Source organism: Schistocerca nitens, chromosome 1 (assembly GCF_023898315.1).
Source record: "Schistocerca nitens isolate TAMUIC-IGC-003100 chromosome 1, iqSchNite1.1, whole genome shotgun sequence".
Taxonomy (NCBI): domain Eukaryota; kingdom Metazoa; phylum Arthropoda; class Insecta; order Orthoptera; family Acrididae; genus Schistocerca; species Schistocerca nitens.
Genome location: NC_064614.1, coordinates 170,192,066 through 170,213,976, shown reverse-complemented (window position 1 = coordinate 170,213,976; position 21,911 = coordinate 170,192,066). Strand labels below are relative to the sequence as shown.

The 21,911-nt window shown below is 41.3% G+C and overlaps 1 protein-coding gene across 1 annotated transcript in view; it reads right to left on the bottom strand.

Annotated features, from left to right (window-relative positions):
* Positions 1–795: 795 nt before the first annotated feature.
* The window catches only part of LOC126234865 (uncharacterized), a 35,068-nt gene continuing 13,952 nt past the window's right edge, over positions 796–21,911 (bottom strand). The window contains exons 2-3 of the mRNA XM_049943608.1: positions 2,062–2,182; positions 796–1,945 (exon numbers count right to left, since the gene is read on the bottom strand). Of these exons, the coding sequence (XP_049799565.1) occupies positions 1,218–1,945; positions 2,062–2,182 (849 nt within the window). The 3' untranslated portion in view covers positions 796–1,217. The remainder of the gene's footprint in view (positions 1,946–2,061; positions 2,183–21,911) is intronic.

The following is a 21,911-nucleotide window of genomic DNA, read 5'->3' as shown; positions in this document are numbered from 1 at the left end:
TCAAGGACTTTCCTCCACAGCTTTGAGTAGATCTTTCTCGTCCTATGGCGTTGCATGTCCTGGCCGATCCACAGCTCCCAGAAGGATGTGTGAAACTCTCGTATTCACAGAGAAAGCAATGAATTCCTTCAAATGTCTTTCGGTCTGGTACACTGCAAAATGGGTAGTGTTTCTGGTACAAGCAACATGCCTCCAATGCACTGCCGTCCACAAAACTGTATACAGATTGCATGGTCGCAAACTTTTGGTTGGTGTACGTTTCCAGACTGAAACCATAGGCACAGGCACCACCCAACACAAATCTTTGCTAATAATCATGGACACATTTAATGTTCCTAGTACTTATGCATCATTTCAGAGCTGATTGCACACCACAATTACTAACAATGGATATGCCAACAACCACGTATTTAACTGGCAATCAGTGTACTTCATCTGCACGTGCTGAAGAATGTTCAGGCCCATATCACACCGATTCACAATTTTATTACTTGTGTAACACTTGTAACTGGCGTTGTAATTTTCTTCCAGGAAACAGCACTTGTCTGTGTGCACTGTGTAACAGTAAAATGCTTGAATAACTCTGTAACTATGCATTTCTGCACCCATGTTGACATATCCTGTTTTTCAGGTTGTTATAAGAGGAATCCATTCCCCACGTTTCGCCATGATGTTTCAAACCAATCTGTATAATGTGGAAAGTAACCAGTACTCAGGTAAGAAGTGATACCCAGCGAAGCACTCCAGGACCAGCCAGAAAGTCAATATGTTGTAATAACTTCACAAAAGATAGCCTTTCTATGAACATTCATTTATTTATGATAGACTATGCTTAAGATGCACTGACTCTCTGTAATAGGGAGCACAAACTGGTTTGATAATGTATTTGCATCAGCTTAAAGCAAATATAAATGTTAAAGCCACATTATGCAAAGAAACACATTAAGTTCTAAACTTCAGTACACAAGACAACTGCTGAATGTAAACTTCTCTCTTGTTTTGCATGTCTAGTGAGTTACTAAATAATAACTTAAATGAACATAATCTGGAAAACTGAATACAGACACTGTGAATGTTGTGTTTCTTTGTTTTTAAATATTTTGGTGACATTATCATATTAAATTCGTGTTGACAACTGGCTGGGCATAGAGAGGGCAGGAAAAAAAAATTAAAACTTCCTTTCAAATACATGTACTATTAACATTCCAACAAAAGCATTAAATATAAATGATTGCCATTACATGGCCATGTTTAGGGTCAATATATTCTTGTCTGCCAATAGAGTCCTCTTCCTGTGATGCAACAGTTACACTGGCTTCCTCTATTAGTCTGTCCAGTGACTCAATATACTGACTAATATTTTCATCGTCAACACTTGCCATCATTTCTTTTAACAGCTCACATCTGTCCTGTGCTGCAGCTTGCAAGTTATCAGTGTTGACAACCGATGACTCCTGTTTCACATTAACTGCTACATTCTTATCTAAAGGGATGTCCAATTTATATTGTTTTTTGATGTTATAAATGTCTTTCCTTTTTAACATGTGTACCCTTTTTAAGCTGCTTTCATGTGCACCATCTCTTATTTTCTTTAAAATTTCAGCATCTGATAGACCACTTGCAATTAAGTCAGCAACCATTGCTCTGTCAGCAGGAGTGAGATGCAGAGAACCCATAGAGAAGCTGTGGCCTGTGTGTGTGGCATAGAACTGGACACTGACTTTGCCTGATGGCATCTTCGTCGCTATCAAAGAGGCAGGACATGTGCGACCAATTTTGACCGAGGGACCAGCCAACCTTTGCCCCAAACCCACTGTTTTGAAATTTCCGGAACGGTGGCACAAATAATAAATTTTAGACTTCTGCGTGTTTAGTGTGCCACCACGTTGCTTTATGAATGAAACTCTTTTTTCGCCTTCCATCTTTTCTTTCCACTGAAGGAACTCTGAAAAAAAAAAAAAAAAAAAAAAAAAAAAAAAAAAAAAAAAAAAAAAACTTTATTGGCAGCAACAACTCAGAATTGATACATTCTTTTGAAAAGTGATATTACTGTTTCCTTACGTTCCATGGAATCAAACTCCATTTCTTCTCTTTCAATCTTAATTCCATGCTGACATTCTAGATGGCTTCTTAAGTCTCGCATGAAACGGCATTTAAAATCATTGCATTCTGTGCATGACACCTTAAAAACAAAGAAAAGAGATCAAGCATTTCAACAAGGAAACCACTAAACAAGTAGATGTTAATGTAAGCAGATGGGAGGGTGACCTTGGGAGCACATATATGTAAGCAAGACTGTGGCCATACAGAAGTTACATAGTGCAAGGTATGCAGAATTAACTAACACCTGGTAAGAGGTGATTTTTGGCTTTAAATACTCTCTCTCTCTCTCTCTCTCTCTCTCTCTCTCTCTCTCTCTGTGTGTGTGTGTGTGTGTGTGTGTGTGTGTGTGTGTGTGTGTGTGTGTGTGTGTGGTGTGTGTCAAAAATTTGGAGGAATACATTGATTGTGGCAATGTTCCTGTTTAGAAACAATTATTTACTTAAAAAGTAACTGCAGAACTTCGTTAAACATGTTTATTATGCTCTTGAAGATTGCAGACGTGAGAGAAAAACATGCTCAATCTACTCTACACAGTTTGATAAATATCGTGGAAACAGTAGAGTACCCCAAGAAAGAGATCCAAGATTTCATTATAACAACTCCCACGCAGAGGGAGAAGACAGTGTCATTAAGGAACAAGTGTCATCTGTTGACCCAATGCAAGAAACTTAAATTGCTAGTGGCAACTATCACACACAGATCTAGTGGCTCAACCGATAACTCCCGCAAACAGCCTCCGGATCACAACACAATATTATACAAGAAAATAACAGAAAAATCATGCATAATTTAAGCCTTATGATGGAGGCTTCCACAAACAGTGTAATAAGTTTTGTAAAGGAAGAAATTGAAAGCACATGATGAAAGGTACCAAAACCACACCAAAGACCCAACATAGAGCAAGTAACAAAAAATGTGTTTCACATAATGAATGAAGCTAAAACACTTGCAAAAACAGATATGACACAAAATCAAGAAACAGAAATAAAAATAAACTAAGAACAATGGACGACAGTAATCTGCAGAAGAGAGAAATGACCAGCTAGGCACACGAGTCACTGACATACGCTAGACCGAGAGAGAGAATCCTACAAGCTGCAGATAAGAGGGCTTGGTTCTGCGCAGGATAGCTGTTAACCCGAGACAATGCCAGACCCAATAAAACAATTCCCAAATAAGAAGGCAATCAAAGAAAGGAACTCACACAGAAATGGAAAATAATGCTGAATTCTGGGCAACAGGGATCACTGTCAGAAACTTTCGCTTTCCGCTTTTTTTCTGGGACAATGGAGAGGTGTTCCTCGAATAAGACACAAGGGGAGACCCACAAGTCCATTGCTGTTTACCCTTGCAGTAGAAGAAATTATAAGAATACCTCAAAGAGTGGGGTTTAAGCTCTTATGCATTTGCAGATGGCATTGTAATAGGCTCAAAATATATTAGAAAGCAACAGGAAACAATAAATGTGACAAAAACAGAAATGGGGGAAAAGCACCTGCTTCGGCAGAGATCTTCATACAGCAGAGAAAACTAAAGATTGTAGCAGACTTCAAATATGTCAGCATCACTAAACAAAAAAAGCACAAAATATTTTACAAAACCTGTAACAGAGAAGACAATGTAGGCAATAATGGCCACTCACAAAACAGAACATATCAGATCCCTCAGCCTGGAGACAGTACTAGCACTATTCAGAGCAAAAATCTTGCAAATATTATCGTAAGAAATAAAAATCATCAGATCACATCTCACAGTGAAAAACCTAAAACCACTAGGAAGAGTAGAGGCAACCTATACAAAGAAAGCATTTGGAGTGTCCAAAACTACACGATCCAGACTAGTATACCTGCTAGTGAGGCAATTCTTCCACACTGAAGACCTATGGACAGATCTGATGCTACCAAACACAAGTGCTTTGGAAAGCCTTTTATGCACACTGCAAGAGAAAAGGGAAGACACACTTACAGAATTTTATGGCACAGGAGCCAAGACTGACCGAACATGGACTAAGGAAAACTTCGAGTTGAGACAAATGATGACCAGAATGGTAGCCCACAGTTCCCATCACCTTATCTGCAATACCAACACATCATGAACTAAACACAAAGTATGAGTATAAACTGTTTAATTGAATATGTCAATGTTACCATATAGGATTCTGCTTTAAAAGGAAACAGCCAATAAGTGACTATGCAAACCATGATCTGTAAAATGTCTATTTTCTTGTATTATTACAATCATATTTTGAGCTTGTGCACCTATTTGGCTGCAATAACTGTATTATTATTATTATTATTATTATTATTATTAATTATTATTATTATACTGCTACTACTACTACGCACTTTAAGTGAAACTAACTAAAACAGTCAAGACATTAAGGGACAAAATAAGACAGAACACACATACGGGGTGTCCAGGCTAGGGGTATACACAACAAATCCTTATAATGAAAGAACTTGACATTTTATATTGTTGAGTAAATACGCAATTTATAGAGACACTCTCCAAGGTGTGATCCTCAACATTTCATATACAGCACTGAGTCACGTGGTGCATGCTTGCCAGTAACAGGGCACACCCATCTCCCTATGTTGGCAAACTACGCAGCTCCAGAGATGCCTCCAAATGTTTTCCAGCAGGATGTTGGACAAATAAAGTTATAAACCTTAATAGTACCGAAATAAAAACAAATGTTTTGTACACCTCTAGCCCAGACACCCTGTACATAGTGTGCCAAATAACTAATGAGACTGATTTTTTCCCATGAATATTTTCAAGATACATGCCAAATGTGGTTACCATTGTGCTGAACACACAGTGCTTCAATCATGTTGATGAATCAGTCGATACACTCTCAGCTGCTGTCAAAGTAACACAGTACAAATAGCAGTGGTCCAACATACAGAGTCTTGCGTCAATATATAGCAGAGATGCTGAGTCACCGATACGTACAACAAAAAGACTCTCACATTTAAAGCTTTTGGCCTTTAAGGCCTTCGTCAAATAGACACACATACGGATACACACACAAATGAAACTCACACACACGACTGCTGTCTCAGGCAACTGAAACCACACTGCCTTTTCAGGATTTTCCATTGTTTGGTCAGAGTCATGAGTCAAAGAGTTTTGATAAAATTTTACTGTAAATTAGGAAAAATGATGTCAGAAATTTACAAAGACTTGTGACATGTTTGGGGAGATGATCGTCTTTGTTCTATGCAATTGTTCTGCTTGTCTTCAGTGTTTAAAAAATGGAAGAGAATCCTTACAGGATAAACTGTGTGTCCGATGTCCTATGTCTCTCGAGTGGATCAGTATGTGAAAATAAAGCAAGGAAACTGCTGCCAGTCAAAGACAAATTACCATAATAACACTTGCATTGGAAGTTGGTGTCAGTAAGGAAAAGGTCAGGTCCAGTTACATCTCCACTGTTGATGAGGATCTTAACGAACTGGAACAACTTGTAACTGGGGACAAAAGTGTTCCATATCATATACCAGCTCTGTTGTAATTTTGGCATAACATTTTTTGTGTGAGTGACCACCAACTATCCATCTATTCAAACAAATGGCCACTGCCAAATTCTGGCTGAGAGCAAAGATACTTTGTATTAGAACATGCTACTGAGCACAACATCCTCTATTTTGGTGACCACTTCACTTCAAAGATTGTACCACTTGGATCCTTCCTTCACCTGTAACACTCAAGTTATATTTTGTTAAAATTGTTGACTGGAATAGAGAAAGCAGCCTCAATTTTGTTTATGGCTCTGGCTAATTGATAATAATGATCTGCTTGGAAAGGGATATGTTACTACTAATATACTAATACCGGGCTAAGTTTAGGTTCAAAATGGTTCAAATGGCTCTGAGCACTATGGGACTTAACATCTGTGGTCATCAGTCCCCTAGAACTTAGAACTACTTAAACCTAACAAACCTAAGGACATCACACAGATCCATGCCCGAGGTAGGATTCGAACCTGTGACCGTAGCGGTCACGCGGTTCCAGACTAAAGCGCCTAGAACCGCACGGCCACACCGGCCGGCTAAGTTTAGGTTCCATTGTTGTAAAACTCACAGCTGAGTTTTAGCATAAATGTCTTCTGTTTAAACACAAACATGAAGTGGTTACCCCTTTGTTTCACAAATTAATAATAATTAATCTCAACATGACAAAATTCAGACATTAACTATCGCACACCACCCTAATGACACATACAAATTCAAACACTACATGTCACAACAAAATGCGATCCAATAATGACTGACATTGCCCTAATGTTCATTCATTTACTATCCACACAATTCTCCTTTACATCCATTTTTCCTAAAAGTATAATTCCCACTTAATTACTGTTATTATGGCTATTATTAATGGGCTGCCTGAGGTAAGAGGGATGTACTCAACTACTACTTTTGAAGACCACTACACTTCCACCTCTGTCCTCAGGTCATTGTGTAAAACATAATTCAAATGTGTTATATCGACAGCTGTAATAAACGTATGTGACACACTGGTGGCTCCTCTTGATGTAAGAGAATGCCATGTACACATGGGCAATGACCCACTCTAAGCTTTGTAAGGGTTACTTCTTCAGCTTTTCATGGTCGGAAGAAAGTAAGCCAAGGTCACACTGAAGGTTTCATTGAACACAAACTATTATTTCTCACTTTCTGCCTTTTCAAGAGAAGGCGAGTGTCCTGCACTTCTTGCACCACCCAATCCGCAGCATACATCTGACCAACAGCAAAAAGGGCACTTTGGGATTCTGAGTAGATGAGAAATTTCTTGTCACCTAGATATCTTATCTGTTCCAGTGTCCACAGGATAGCAAACAATTCTGCGTAATAAATGTGGAACTGCTCTGGGTGCCCTATCCCGAGGACAATGTTAGGGAGCACAATGGAGCAGCTGATAAAACCCCCTTGCTTAGATCCATCTCTGTAAATATTAATAAAACCCGATAGGCGATTTACAATCTCCTTAAATTTAAATATATAGTCTTGGGTACAATCCTTATGGTATGCAGTCAATTTCAAAAGTAATCTGGGCTACTTCAGCAGCCAGAGAGATCCCTTACTGCACCCTGGCTTTGGACCCTCCACTGTAGGAATCCAAGGCTCTCCCTTGCACAGATTCCAAATGGCCTCGTTGACTGCAGACAGTTACAGAACAAACATTCCAGTGGCAGTTGGGTAATGGAGATGACAGTTGGCAATTTTGAAACAGACAAGGTCCTGTGTGCTTGACATTCAGGTCTCATACGGGAGACATCGAATACAGTGGAGGCTCACCAGCCTCTGCACACAGGCTAGTGACTGGACTCGTGCGATAAACCTCTGATGACAGCCTAATACCTTCACGGTGAATGACGTCCAGCTTCTGAGGTACGAAGGCCTTGCAGATCCATAAACCTTGCATCCATTTTAAAGCCAGAGTCACATGAAGGCTTTACAGAGTTAGAGCAGATGTGTCCTGTCAGCTCTGCAAAAACCTGTGATTAATGCATTTGAGGATGTCCAAAGCCTTGAGGCATCTTGTCTTCAGTCATTTATGGTGTGACAGCTATGTTAAACTGTTGTCAGAAGTCAGGCCCAGATATCCAACCATTTCCTTAAAAGTCAGAACAGTGTGCCCTAGATAAAAAAAGTTAATTAAAAAGAGCGGGGGCAATTAAAAGCAACAAAAACAGTTTTCTCAAAACCAAAGTTAGAACCTGTGCTGTTCGGCCATTCCTCCAGCTGCCTGATCTTCAAAGTTCAGTTGCCGAGTAGCTGTTGCAAGGCTGGAGGAGGGCAAATGCCGCGACACTTGTGTCCCTTGAAGGACACCATTCTCCTGCTTAAAATGGTCAGACAGGGCATTTCAAACCTTGTATCTAAAACACCTGTCCAAGAGGAAGGATCATATGAAAGTGGGTGGACGTCCACCGAACCTGACTGATAGAGCCACGACAAAATATTATGCCTCCAGGCAGCATTGTAGGCCTTTTCCAATCAAAGAACACACTGATAATGTGTCACAGAGGAAAGCTTGTTGAATTGCTGCTTCGAGCAGGGTCAGGTTATCGACTGTAGAGTGGTACCTCCTGAACCCACAATGGGAGCGACTTACAAGTTAGTAGGGACCTAACTATAGAGGTTAATCTGATCCTTTCCCGCTTTTAAAATTGGGATTAAAGTAGATTTTTTCCGTGAGCTGGGAAGTTTCCAGTCATCCACTTCATTAAAAACCTTAAGGAGAAGCTCCTTCGACAGCGAGTCCAACTGTTTAAACATGCTGTATGTTATCAGGTCATCAACGAGCACATCATCTTGAGTTACTGACAGTGCAGAATCCAATTCTGACATAGAGCAAGGCTTGTTGTATTCTTCAATGTTGGTGGAATGCATATCAAAATTAACCCTCCCCTGTGCCTCCCAATAATGAAGGAAAGCTGGATCCTGACGAGAATCAGCCATAATGATATTCTATGATTGAGCCATTGACCAAGCAATGTCTCTTGGCAATATTAGGAGAGAGACCTTTTCACATACAGCTGCTATTAGCATTTATGAGTTCTGCCTTGAGATCTTCCGATGGCTTCCCACACTTTACTTGCAGATGTGGATCTATTGACGGATTTCAGGAGCTCTTGCAAAGAGCTCTGCTTACTCTAAAATTGTTCTCCTTGCCTTTGTCCTTGCCATTCAAAAGATTGCAGGATCTGTAAGGCACTAATTGAATCTTCATATAGCTGCCCTCATGTGCCTGATTACAGAATGATATCCATCATTCTACCAAGGCACAGGCTGCCTCCGAGGTGTTCCCTTGGATTTTGAGATGGTTACATCAGTAGTGCAGTGGATCATGGCTGTGATGTGATCCACCCAGTCCAAACAGCTCACTGCCTGTAAAGCATCCCGTTAGCCTTTTTGAACAACCACCTTGGCAACTGGTCACTATCATTATGAAGCAGTGTCTGTGAGGGTAGGCGAGTAGGAGGAGAGGACTATGGCCGTAGACGAACCTATAGTGGTGCTAAAAAGCTTACCTTAACCCATGTTCGTGAATATTATGTCTGCAGTTTGTGTCAGATTCCCAAGATCCTACCTGTGAGGCAAATGCTGTTAGATCCCCGCAGTGCACTGTGTGTATTAAAGTCTCCTAAAAGGAGAAAGTGGTGGTGTAGTTCATCAAGAAGATATGTGAAGGTCTCACTGTCAACGAGCTCATGGGGCGGCAAATACAAAGAGCGCACTAACCAAATAGCAATCGCTTGTAGCGGAGTAATTACAGGCATAGGTGTGGAGCGGAATGTGCTCTTGATGAACACTGCAACCCCACCTTTCGCCCTATCAACAGTAAGGTCGTCTTTTCTGTAGAAGTACATCAATACAGGTTCATCAGTCTGTTTAAAATGAGGCTCTTGTAAGAGTAGCTTCAGTTCTCTCAGGTAAGTCCTGTAACCATTCATATTCCACTGGAGTAAAGGCGCCATTTAAGGGGTGTATGTTTGATATTCCCTATCCTTGTACCGTGGTTGAGAGGCACTCTGCTTTGGTCGACCATTAAGGCCTTTGTCAAGTTGCATGAGATTACAGTCATGTGTGTGAGTTTAGTTTGCATGAATGTGTGCGTGTTTTGTTGATGAAGGCCTTAATGACTGAAAGCTTTAATTATGAGAGTCTTTTTGTTGTGCCTGAAAACAGGGTTTTGTCACCTTATATTCCTTTTTGGCTTCTTTGTAGGGGATCCGCTTGGTCACTTATTTCCTGAATTTTCCATTCCTCAGAATAGACAGGGCACTTCTGACTCCAGATTGGGTGGCTCCCAGAGCAGTTTATGCGGACTGCTGGAGACAGGCAGGCTTCATGGGTGCCTTTCCACATTTCCCACTGGTCGCTTCACCTCCACACATCAGCATGTATGGCCAACATGCTGGCATCTGTAACACCGCAAAGTGTTAGGTAGATAAAGCCTAACCCTAGGTCGTAGAAACCCTGTCGCGATGTATTCAGACAGCATTGGATAACTGAAGGTCACAACGAAGATGGTGGTCTTCTCAAGTTGTCTAGTATTTGTGGTGTCACCACCAGACACCACACTTGCTAGGTGGTAGCTTTTAAATCGGCCGCGGTCCATTAGTATAAGTCGGACCCGCGTGTCACCACTGTCAGTGATAGCAGACCGAGCGCCACCACACGGCAGGTCTAGAGAGACTTACTAGCACTCGCCCCAGTTGTACAGCCGACTTTGCAAGGAAAGGTTCACTGACAAATACGCTCTCATTTGCCGAGACAATAGTTAGCATAGCCTTCAGCTACATTTGCTACGACCTAGCAAGGCGCCGTATTCAATTGATAATTAATATTATGAAGCATGTACCGTAACAAGAGATGTTCTACAAATGTGGATTAAAGTTAAGTATTACAAGATTTTCGTACTTTATTGCAATTCTCAAGACATTGTCCTGTTCCAGACCTCACGCCAATCTGCGTGAGCTGAACGCGTGCCTTTCGGCTACCTCCGAGTGGCGTGGCTGTCTTGCTACGCCACTACAGTATTTGTTCATCTCCTTTGATCTATATTCACTATCCCCTGTGATGCTCATTCTTGTATGAGTTCTGTGATGTCTAAGTCCATAATACCATGGCAAGTGACCACACCCTTGCCCGAGTTGAAGGAATTATGCAACTCAACAATTATGTCATCGTACCCCAATTTTGTTAACTTCCAAAGAAGTTCCACCTGCTGTGCCCCGTTAGTCTCAACCAGTAACAACCATTGCTTAAGTTCTTAATACAGTTTAAAGTACAAGAAACCTAGCCTTTTGAATACAGAAGGGGGAAACTACTTCGAATGTCTTCTCCTTCCTACTGATCACAACAAACACATTCTGATTTAAGACTCCCTGAGTGTCATTACTAAATACAATTTGATCATCAGGATGACTAGCCTCTATCATTCGTTTGAATGAGTTGGTGTGACCAGACAGTACACCCGTCATGCTGAAAGTTGATAAGTTTAAGTTCGAGGGTTCCACCTTGGTCCCACGAACAGCTAGGGAAATAAGAGTCTACTTAGACAGTGCCCTGCTTGTCTGAGTAAGCCTTATGCAACTGAGGTGCAGCAAGTTCCTCAGAGATTGTTCGCCAACAACTGTTCTGCCTCAACAGCCAAGTGACTCATCAGCATGTAGCACACCTTCAGACTGAGGTTTTTTAAATAGAGGTTTGGACCAAACTCACAATCTGAGTAGTACCGCCTACCAGCCCCAAGATGCAATGAAACCATACCCAGCAATTGAGTGCTAAGCTCCATGAGGTGCCCACCATTTACCATGGTCCAGGGGGTACATGTGCTGCATCAAATGCCATGCCCGCTGCAAGCATTGCCCCACATCTGAAGCCAGAAAGGGGCGACAGCTGCTACATTCCTATCCTGTGCTGCCTCTCCCTCACAGCCCTCATCCACTTTTCCCCAACCTTCCCTGCCACTCTTCATGACATTATCCTTCTTATCCCCTTTACTTGACGCATCCCCTCCCCCAGTCAAGCTGCTATGCTGGCACAAGCACTAGCAGGAGCAATGGAAGCCATTTAGGTGTTTCTGTGTATGTACATGTACTCCACAGCTCTGAAAATGGTTTGTCTGAAAGCTAATGAAATACTTTCTCATTTATGTGCCTATCAACAACTCAGCATCTCAACTATTCAGTGAGTTGTCACCTTTTCTCTTTAAATTATTTGTATTCCACCAAGGAGTACCATGTGTTTAAATCAGCCAAAAATGTGGTGCGTAAGCTGTACAAGAAGTAATCACATACAATAAAAGTGTAGAATAAATTGGACACACTTAAAAAAATAATATGATCAGAGTTACCCTGCCTGTGTAGGCAAAAAGAATATTTAGAAGCCAGTTATTAGGTACACATTTTCCAAAGATGAAATGCTTCAAATTATGCTCCAAATGGCACTCAACATTTCTCCAAAAATGAAGTTACTTTATCTCTCCATGTAATTGGTTTAGGAAGCTCCAATAGTGAACTTTTTGTTAGTACATCATTTGTAAAACCTGCACTTTTATCACTTTTGGATTCACAGTTTTGAGGTTGATGGGTTGAACTAGTTCAATGAAAATTTGCTGCAAAAAGAATGGACTACTTTCAGTATTAAATGCATGCACAAACCTAGTATTCCTTGAACGAAAAACGGGGGCAATGACAAAAAAACCTGTTTAACGGGTGGCTTATTCTTAGGGTTATTAGTGCACTGAATTCTAATATGATGACAGAAAAGCCACATCATCCTCCATTTTTTGTGTACTTGACACTCAATATTTTAAAAATTACAGTGTTTAGTGATTTTAATTATATATTTAACATTCTATTGTAATTAATCCCCCCCCCCCCCATGAACCATGGACCTTGCCATTGGTGGGGAGGCTTGCGTGCCTCAACGACAGAGACGTACCGTAGGTGCAACCACAACGGAGGGGTATCTGTTGAGAGGCCAGACAAACGTGTGGTTCCTGAAGAGGGGCATCAGCCTTTTCAGTAGTTGCAGGGGCAACAGTCTGGATGATTGACTGATATGGCCTTGTAACACTAACCAAAACGGCCTTGCTCTGCTGGTACTGAAGAACGGCTGAAAGCAAGGGGAAACTACAGCAGTAATTTTTCCCAAGGGCACGCAGCTTTACTGTATGATTAAACGATGATGGCGTCCTCTAGGGTAAAATATTCCGGAGGCAAAATAGTCCCCCATTCGGATCTCCGGGCGGGGACTACTCAAGAGGACGTCGTTATCAGGAGAAAGAAAACTGGCATTCTACGGATCAGAGTGTGGAATGTCAGATCCCTTAATCGGGCAGGTAGGTTAGAAAATTTAAAAAGAGAAATGGATAGGTTAAAGTTAGATATAGTGGGAATTAGTGAAGTTCGGTGGCAGGAGGAACAAGACTTTTGGTCAGGTGAATACAGGGTTATAAATACAAAATCAAATAGGGGTAATGCAGGAGTAGGTTTAATAATGAATAAAAAAATAGGAGTGCGGGTAAGCTACTACAAACAGCATAGTGAACGCATTATTGTGGCCAAGATAGACACGAAGCCCATGCCTACTACAGTAGTACAAGTTTATATGGCAACTAGCTCTGCAGATGAAGAAATTGATGAAATGTATGATGAGATAAAAGAAATTATTCAGGTAGTGAAGGGAGACAAAAATTTAATAGTCATGGGCGACTGGAATTCGACAGTAGGGAAAGGAAGAGAAGGAAACGTAGTAGGTGAATACGGATTGGGGCTAAGAAATGAAAGAGGAAGCCGCCTGGTAGAAATTAGCTAACACTTGGTTCAAGAATCATGAAAGAAGGTTGTATACATGGAAGAACCATGGAGATACTAAAAGGTTTCAGATAGATTATATAATGGTAAGACAGTGATTTAGGAACCAGGTTTTAAATTTTAAGACATTTCCAGGGGCAGATGTGGACTCTGACCACAATCTATTGGTTATGAACTGTAGATTAAAACTGAAGAAACTGCAAAAAGGCGGGAAATTGAGGAGATGGGACCTGGATAAACTGAAAGAACCAGAGGTTGTACAGAGTTTCAGGGAGAGCATAAGGAAACAATTGACAGGAATGGGGGAAAGAAATACAGTAGAAGAAGAATGGGTAGCTTTGAGGAATGAAATAGTGAAGGTAGCAGAGGATCAAGTAGGTAAAAAGACGAGGGCTAGTAGAAATCCTTGGGTAACAGAAGAGATACTGAATTTAATTGATGAAAGGAGAAAATACAAAAATGCAGTAAGTGTAGCAGGCAAAAAGGAATACAAACGTCTCAAAAATGAGATCGACACGAAGTGCAAAATGGCTAAGCAGGGATGGCTAGAGGACAAATGTAAGGATGTAGAGGCTTATCTCACTAGGGGTAAGATAGATACTGCCTACAGGAAAATTAAAGAGACCTTTGGAGAAAAGAGAACCACTTGCATGAATATCAAGAGCTCAGACGGAAACCCAGTTCTAAGCAAAGAAGGGAAAGCAGAAAGGTGGAAGGAGTATATAGAGGGTCTATACAGGGGCGATGTACTTTAGGACAATATTATGGAAATGGAAGAGGATGTAGATGAAGATGAAATGGGAGATATGATACCGCGTGAAGAGTCTGACAGAGCACTGAAAGACCTGAGTCGAAACAAGGCCCCGGGAGTAGACAACATTCCATTAGAACTACTGACAGCCTTGGGAGAGCCAGGCCTGACAAAACTCTACCATCTGGTGAGCAAGATGTATGAGACAGGCGAAATTCCCTCAGACTTCAACAAGAATATAATAATTCCAATCCCAAAGAAAGCAGGTGTTGACAGATGTGAAAATTACCGAACTATCAGTTTAATAAGTCACAGCTGCAAAATACTAATGCGAATTCTTTACAGACAAATGGAAAAACTGGTAGAAGCCGACCTCGGGGAAGATCAGTCTGGATTCCGTAGAAATGTTGGAACACGTGAGGCAATACTGACCCTACGACTTATCTTAGAAGAAAGATTAACGAAAGGCAAACCTACGTTTCTAGCATTTGTAGACTTAGAGAAAGCTTTTGACAATGTTGACTGGAATACTCTCTTTCAAATTCTGAAGGTGGCAGGGGTAAAATACAGGGAGCGAAAGGCTATTTACAATTTGTACAGAAACCAGATGGCAGTTATAAGAGTCGAGGGACATGCAAGGGAAGCAGTGGTTGGGAAGGGAGTGAGACAGGGTTGTAGCTGCTCCCCGAAGCTATTCAATCTGTATATTGAGCAAGCAGAAAAGGAAAGAAAAGAAAAGTTCAGAGTAGGTATTAAACTCCATGGAGAAGAAATGAAAACTTTGAGGTTCGCCGATGACATTGTAATTCTGTCAGGGACAGCAAAGGACTTGGAAGAGCAGTTGAATGGAATGGACAGTGTCTTGAATGGAGGATATAAGATGAACATCAACAAAAGCAAATCAAAGATAATGGAATGTAGTCGAATTAAGTCGGGTGATGCTGAGGGAATTAGATTAGGAAATGAGACACCTAACGTAGTAAAGGAGTTTTGCTATTTGGGGAGCACAATAACTGATGATGGGCGAAGTAGAGAGGATATAAAATGTAGACTGGCAATGGCAAGGAAAGCGTTTCTGAAGAAGAGAAATTTGTTAACATCGAGTATTGATTTAAGTGTTAGGAAGTCGTTTCTGAAAGTATTTGTATGGAGTGTAGCCATGTATGGAAGTGAAACATGGACGATAAATAGTTTGGACAAGAAGAGAATAGAAGCTTTCGAAATGTGGTGCTACAGAAGAATGCTGAAGATTAGATGGGTAGATCACATAACTAATGAGGAGGTATTGAATAGAATTGGGGAGAAGAGGAGTTTGTGGCACAACTTGACTAGAAGAAGGGATCAGTTGGTAGGACATGTTCTGAGACATCAAGGGATCACCAATTTAGTACTGGAGGGCAGCGTGGAGGGTAAAAATCGTAGAGGGAGACCAAGAGATGAATACACTAAGCAGATTCAGAAGGTTGTAGACTGCAGTAGGTACTGGGAGATGATGAAGCTTGCACAGGATAGAGTAGCATGGAGAGCTGCATCAAACCAGTCTCAGGACTGAAGACCACAACAAAAACATTGTAATTAATAATTAACAGCTGAAATTTCAGTGGGGGTGGTTCTGCTGGCTAGAACATATCGTAACTACTATGCCACCTCTTTGATTCTTCTTTAGTATTATCAGAAGTGCAATCAAAATGTGTGTGTGTTGGATCTGACATTCAAAAATGATATTTGATTAAAACTATACATAAAACTGTGCGTGAGAGGCACGCTTGGAGGGAGCTCCTAAGTTGTTACACAAGAAAAAGCTCCACATTATATTTCTCATGTGGCCAATATGCTGGAAATGCTCAAGAAATTAAGCTGTTTGATGAGCCTCAAGACTGAATTTTTGAAAAATAAACTTGATTTTAGCCCTGTAACCTTTCTTTTAAACTATCTAAGTTCTGCCTGCTTTTGAGTTCAAAGCCATAACAAACTGACCCCATTTCACCATAATTCACCTAAAACTTTGGCAGTCTTGTCTTTATGTCCCACAGATTCACCAAAATGTGCAGGAGACTATGCTTATGTTTCAATTTGAGTAGTAAGTTGTGCAATTCCTCAACCCCCCCCCCCCCCAATCATCAAATCGCAGTGGCATTTCTTAATTAAAACATTTTTGCAATGTAACTTCATTACTTGCAGATTGCTGTTAATTATTTTAAGCTAATTTTGCATACTCTTTGCTATAGTGTACAGCATAGCAGTTTGCACCCGACAAAATAGAAAGCACTGCTTTTGCATTAAGCTTATCCCACATATAGCTGGGCACCCAAGTCTTCAACTGATCTTACTTTACCTCCTTTACCGATGCTTAACAATTATTCACAAATCACAAGAGATAAATTCCATTTGATACTCTACAATTGAAAAACACATCTGTCAAATTTCTAGACCTGGAAGACTTGTGCAAATGATGATCTGCCTTTTCCCTTTATGTATTAAAATCCACAATGTACCTGCACTAACTTCAGAGACTTTCTTAACACGAACAAAATAAACTGTTACCTCAGGAATAAATCACATTTCCCTGGGCCCATCACATGTTGGATGTACTGCAATAAAGTTATAACAGCTTATGATACACAAGTTTTATTTCTTGAATAAATGGGCACTAAAATACACAAGACTTGCAGTTAACACTGGAGATATGAAAAAGAGTATGCAATTGAATAAAAAATTGTGTACTTTTGAATACATTATGGGAGTAGCAGTGATAAATGAGTTACTAATATTTACTATTAAAAACAGTCTTGATCAAGATTTATTTATTTAGGTAACCGGTTTCGACCACTACTGTGGTCACCTTAATAAATAAATCGTGATCAAGACTGTGTCCCCCCCCCCCCTTCCCCAGCAGAAAGAGGTTCCTACTCAATGGTCTGAAGATGACCACAGTAGTGGTCGAAGATGACCACAGTAGTGGTCGAAATCGGTCACCTTAATAAATAAATCGTGATCAAGACTGTTTTTAATAGTAAAAAAAATTGTGTGATTTTACGTTTCCCCATCTTAGGAAAATCTCTAATATATCTTTGGTATTCAGCTAGGAGGAGTCTTCCAGAAGGCACAATATTTCACCAAGCCAACTTTTTGTCATCTTATTCTCCTACTTAAAAAGGTCAGACAGGGTGTTTCCAACCTTGTATCTAAAATACCTGTCTGACAGGAAAGACCATATGGAAATGGGTATATGTCCACAGAACCCGTACTGATAGATATGCAAAAAGTATTATGCCTCCAGGTCGTAATGTAGGCCTTTCTCAAATCAAAGATGTCACTTAAGAGGAAAACTTGTTGAATTGCTGCTTCGGGCATCGTCATGTTATCGAGAGTAGAGTGGTACCCCCTGGACCTATACTGGGAGTGACTTACAAGTTAACAAGGACCTGGTTTTAAGAATACACACTAGGTGCTGGTTGACATTAAGCTTTAGTGTCTTTGCCACGCAGTATGCGAGACTAATGCTACAATAACCACAGGGGTTAATCCAATCCTTCCTTGGTTTTAAAATTGTTATTAAAATAAGAGTCTTTCTATGAACTCTCCATGAACTCCAGTCATCCAAATTTCATTAAAGAGCTTAAAGAGAACCTCCTTCGATCGTGACTCCAACTGTTTCCACATGTTGTATGTTACCGTGTCGTGACCAGGCCCAGTACCACAATCTACTGACAGTGCAGAATCCAACTTCTATACAGAGAAGGGCTTGTTCCATTCCTCAATGTTGGTGGAAGAGCAACCAAAACTAACCTCCCTCTGTTTCTCCCTACAATGGCAGAAAAACTGAATCTTGATTAGAATTGGCTGTAATAGTCTTTTATGAATGAGCCATTGTCTGAGCAATATCCCTCAATGATGTTAGGAGTCACCCCTGCTCTCTTACAGCTGCTATTGGTGGTTGAGCTTGAGGTCGTTCTGAGGGTTTCCCACACACTACTTGCGGATGTGGATCTGTTGAAGGAGTTCAGGAGGTCTTGTCAAGACCTCTGCTTGGCCTCTTAATGCAAACAAATTAAAAAATTGTGTATTGCTTTCAGTGGGATAAGAAAATTTCAAGTATTCCTTGAGGTGGGAGGTGTCATCCAGAAGGCACATTATTTCAGCAAGCCAACTATTTGCCATCTTCAGGCATTACTGATGACCAATTAATAACTCCTGGGTGCTGCCTTTATATACTTTGCCCCCTCCCACAGCTTCCAGCCAGCTGACTCTTGGTGCAATCCTGGTGCGGTGTTGGGGGAAGTGCAACATCATGGATCAAATTCAGTGTTCTTAGTAGCAGTGCAGCCAGTGTCTGACATGGGTCTCTGCGGCATGGTGACAATGCATTTTCATCTTCTTCAGCTGTTATGATTAGAATGGGTTTCTATGTAGACTGCCGCTGTACTTTGATCATGCTCAAGGCTGAGTCCCAGACCTTGCTTAATTGAAAGCTGTTGTTTTTATTTATTAGTCCACTGTGTAGTCAAATCTTTACAGGCTCTTCGAGAATATAATCCCAGAATGTGTTGGACTGTCCCAACAACTCGATTCATCGTAATTTGTGGCATGTCTGCAGGAGATGTGGTGCTTTGCCACATCGGACTTTTGTTGGGGCTGTTCGTTGCCTGTGTGGCGTTAGTCTTCAGCACATCTCTCCTACCATGTAGATAGTCTGACTGACACACATTTTCCCACACTGGAAAGGGAAACAGTAGACTACTGGTTTCCGCAGTACTAAGTCATCCCGACTCATTCCTGTAAGGCTTTCATCTTGGCTGGCAGGTATGCTCATCAAGCGAAGACCAAATGGCACAGCAGACTACACCATCTACCGTAAAGACACACATAGATTTGTACTTGCATGCCTTCAGCTGTCACATCTCTTCACAACAATGCGTCCTAAACACATTAGTGTGCAGAGCATGTGAAATCTTGGACTGTGACAGTCTAGCAGCTGAATGGCAGCACTTACAGGTTGTATTCTGCAAGAATGGTTACAGTAACTATCAAGTACAACATCCCATATGAACAAAGCTGCCGAGACTATGGCCTGCTGAAGACGAAGAGAAACCTGTAGCACCGATGATTATCTCACACGTCGGGAACATATCAGCAAAAATTGTAAGAATACTCTGGAGACACAACATCCAGTGTGTGTTCCACTCACAATGCAAGACGAAAACCTAACTGGATTCTTAAGGATGACCTAAGATTCTGGAAACCTTGTGTTTACCACATCCCTCATCAGTGTGGAAAAACATATGTAGCCCAACTATCATGGCAATAGGTGAGATGCACTGAATACAAATGCCACATAAACAACTAATGTGACAGAGAACTGCATCTCCCATGGACATGCCACGAGTTACAATGGCACCATGTTGTTGCAACAGTCCATCATCTTCTGGGATTGTATTCACAATTAGGCTGTACAGATCAGACTATGAAATAAAAGACAGCAGCTTTCAGTCAAGCAAGGGCTGGGACTCAGCCTAGGGCATGACCAAAGAACCAGGGCAATCTACGTTGATATCCACTCCTGTTGTTACAATGGAAGAAAATGAGGCCACATTGTCACTTTGCCGGGAGGGACCCATATCTGATCCTCAACACTTACGAAACCACTGCAGAAGGTCTGTGCCTAATGGCAGCTGGCTGTAGGCTTTGGGAGGGGAGTGATGATATTAAGGTGGTTCACAGCACAAATCAGCCAGTTATCATAAATACTACATGGTGGCTTGCTGAAATATCGCACCTTCTGGATGACACCACACTGCTGAAAAGCTGAGAAATGTTCACGGTTTTCCTAAAATCACATATCAAGAGCCTGAGGAAATGCACAGCAAAAATAAGAAGCTTGACAAGCTTCAGAAAGGAAGGAGCACCGTTTGGTTTCCCTTGTCATGCCGCTGAGATGCCGAGCAGACCAAAGCATACCAACTTTTGCGAAGGTCATTCATCAGGTCAGAACTCCAGCCATGAACCAGATCACCAAAAGAACCGCTTTGCTCTGGTCAGAAGGCATGGTCTGGTACACACAACACAAACTCGATGAGTTGTTCTTGATGCACCTGTAGTAGACATTGACTCTCTCCCCAGATTTTTGTGAGTGGATAGATGCAGTCAGCTGGTCTCAAGCCAACAGGACACGGCGGTCGGCCACCAGCAGACAAACTGCTAAATATCAATGCCTTGCAGCTAACCCACCACAAGAAGAACCTCTGAGAACAGTCACCAATTATACAAAGAAAATAACTGACAATGCTACATTATTTGTACTATGGGGCACTGGCACTAACGACCCTACCAAAAGCGGAATTTATGATTTAGATCAAAGTTGGTCTTAGTCTTCCATGGGATGCTGTGGAGGAAATATGATGTGAAACATGCTGTACACTTACCAGGGCTGCTCCACCGAAGCCAGATACCTCCAAGAAAGAAAGGGGAGTCCTTAAGCTGCTCCAAAAGATTCAGAGACAAAGGTAATTATACAGTCCTGCTACTATGTCAAGTATATGACCAGAAAATGTACGACCTACAACATCTACATGAGAACTGAATTAGATCTTACCAACCAAGTGAAGAGGAAGATCATCAAGCTTCTCCAGCACACATTCCGAGATAAGGAGACAGTCAAAAAAAATCTGTCCACAAGCAGCTGTGTCAGCTAGACATCATGAGCAACCTAAGGTCCATAAGGAAGGAATGCCACACTATCCAACTGTTTAGCCACACTGGCACATCAAAGTGTTAATTAGCAAAACCCATTTGTGATCAAATGCCAGCACCACATGTGGAATTCAGTGCATTTCATCCAGCAGCTCAAGATCTTCCAACTGGACTAATAACATCTCTTGGTGGAAATTACTATGAACAAAACAGATGCAGTAGTGATGGGACACCAGTGATGGGCAATATGTTTATTTGAAGAAGCAGCCCTGGCGCTGACAGTCTAAAAGCCCTTATTCTTTTTTTCAATATGTAGATGATACATTTGTAATCTAGTCACACTGACAACATCTCCTGCAAAATTTCCAGCAACACCGGTATTCACTGCACCACAACATCAAATGAATGGTGGAGATAGAATAAAACTATGAACCTCTTTTTCCGAATGTGCTCATCAATCGCAGACCAGATGGTTGGTTCACTGGTTGGTTGGTTGGTGGGGAGGGGACCAAACAGCGAGGTCATCAATCCCAGGATCTAACGTGATAGAAACCAAGGGAGGAACAACACAAAACAGCACAGTCTAGTCAAGAGGAATGGGAAAACGGGCAAACAGAGAGGTAAAAGGAATGTCGAAGCAGCAGGAAGAGGAAAGAACAGCAGGGGAGTGGGGGGAAATGGAGAGAGCTGGGGTGCCCCAGAAACGCTATATGCATTGGGAATCAGTAATGCAATTGAACCGTTCTGGTAGCCACAGCATAACATGATCACGACAACTGGGACAACACCAGGGGAAGAAGACACAAGAAAAGGGAAAACAAAGCTGAACAAAAGACCAGACCAAATATAAAGCAAAAGGCAGGGACGACATGGCCAATGGGGGAGGCAAGGATAAGGCCTCCATAAACAACACTAACTGAGGGACTCCAATTCCAGTGGAAAATTCAAGAACGTAAACCTTTGAGAACAAATCACTTTTGTGAAGAAAACTGAGGACAGACGTAACTATGTGAGGGTCATCCGCTAACA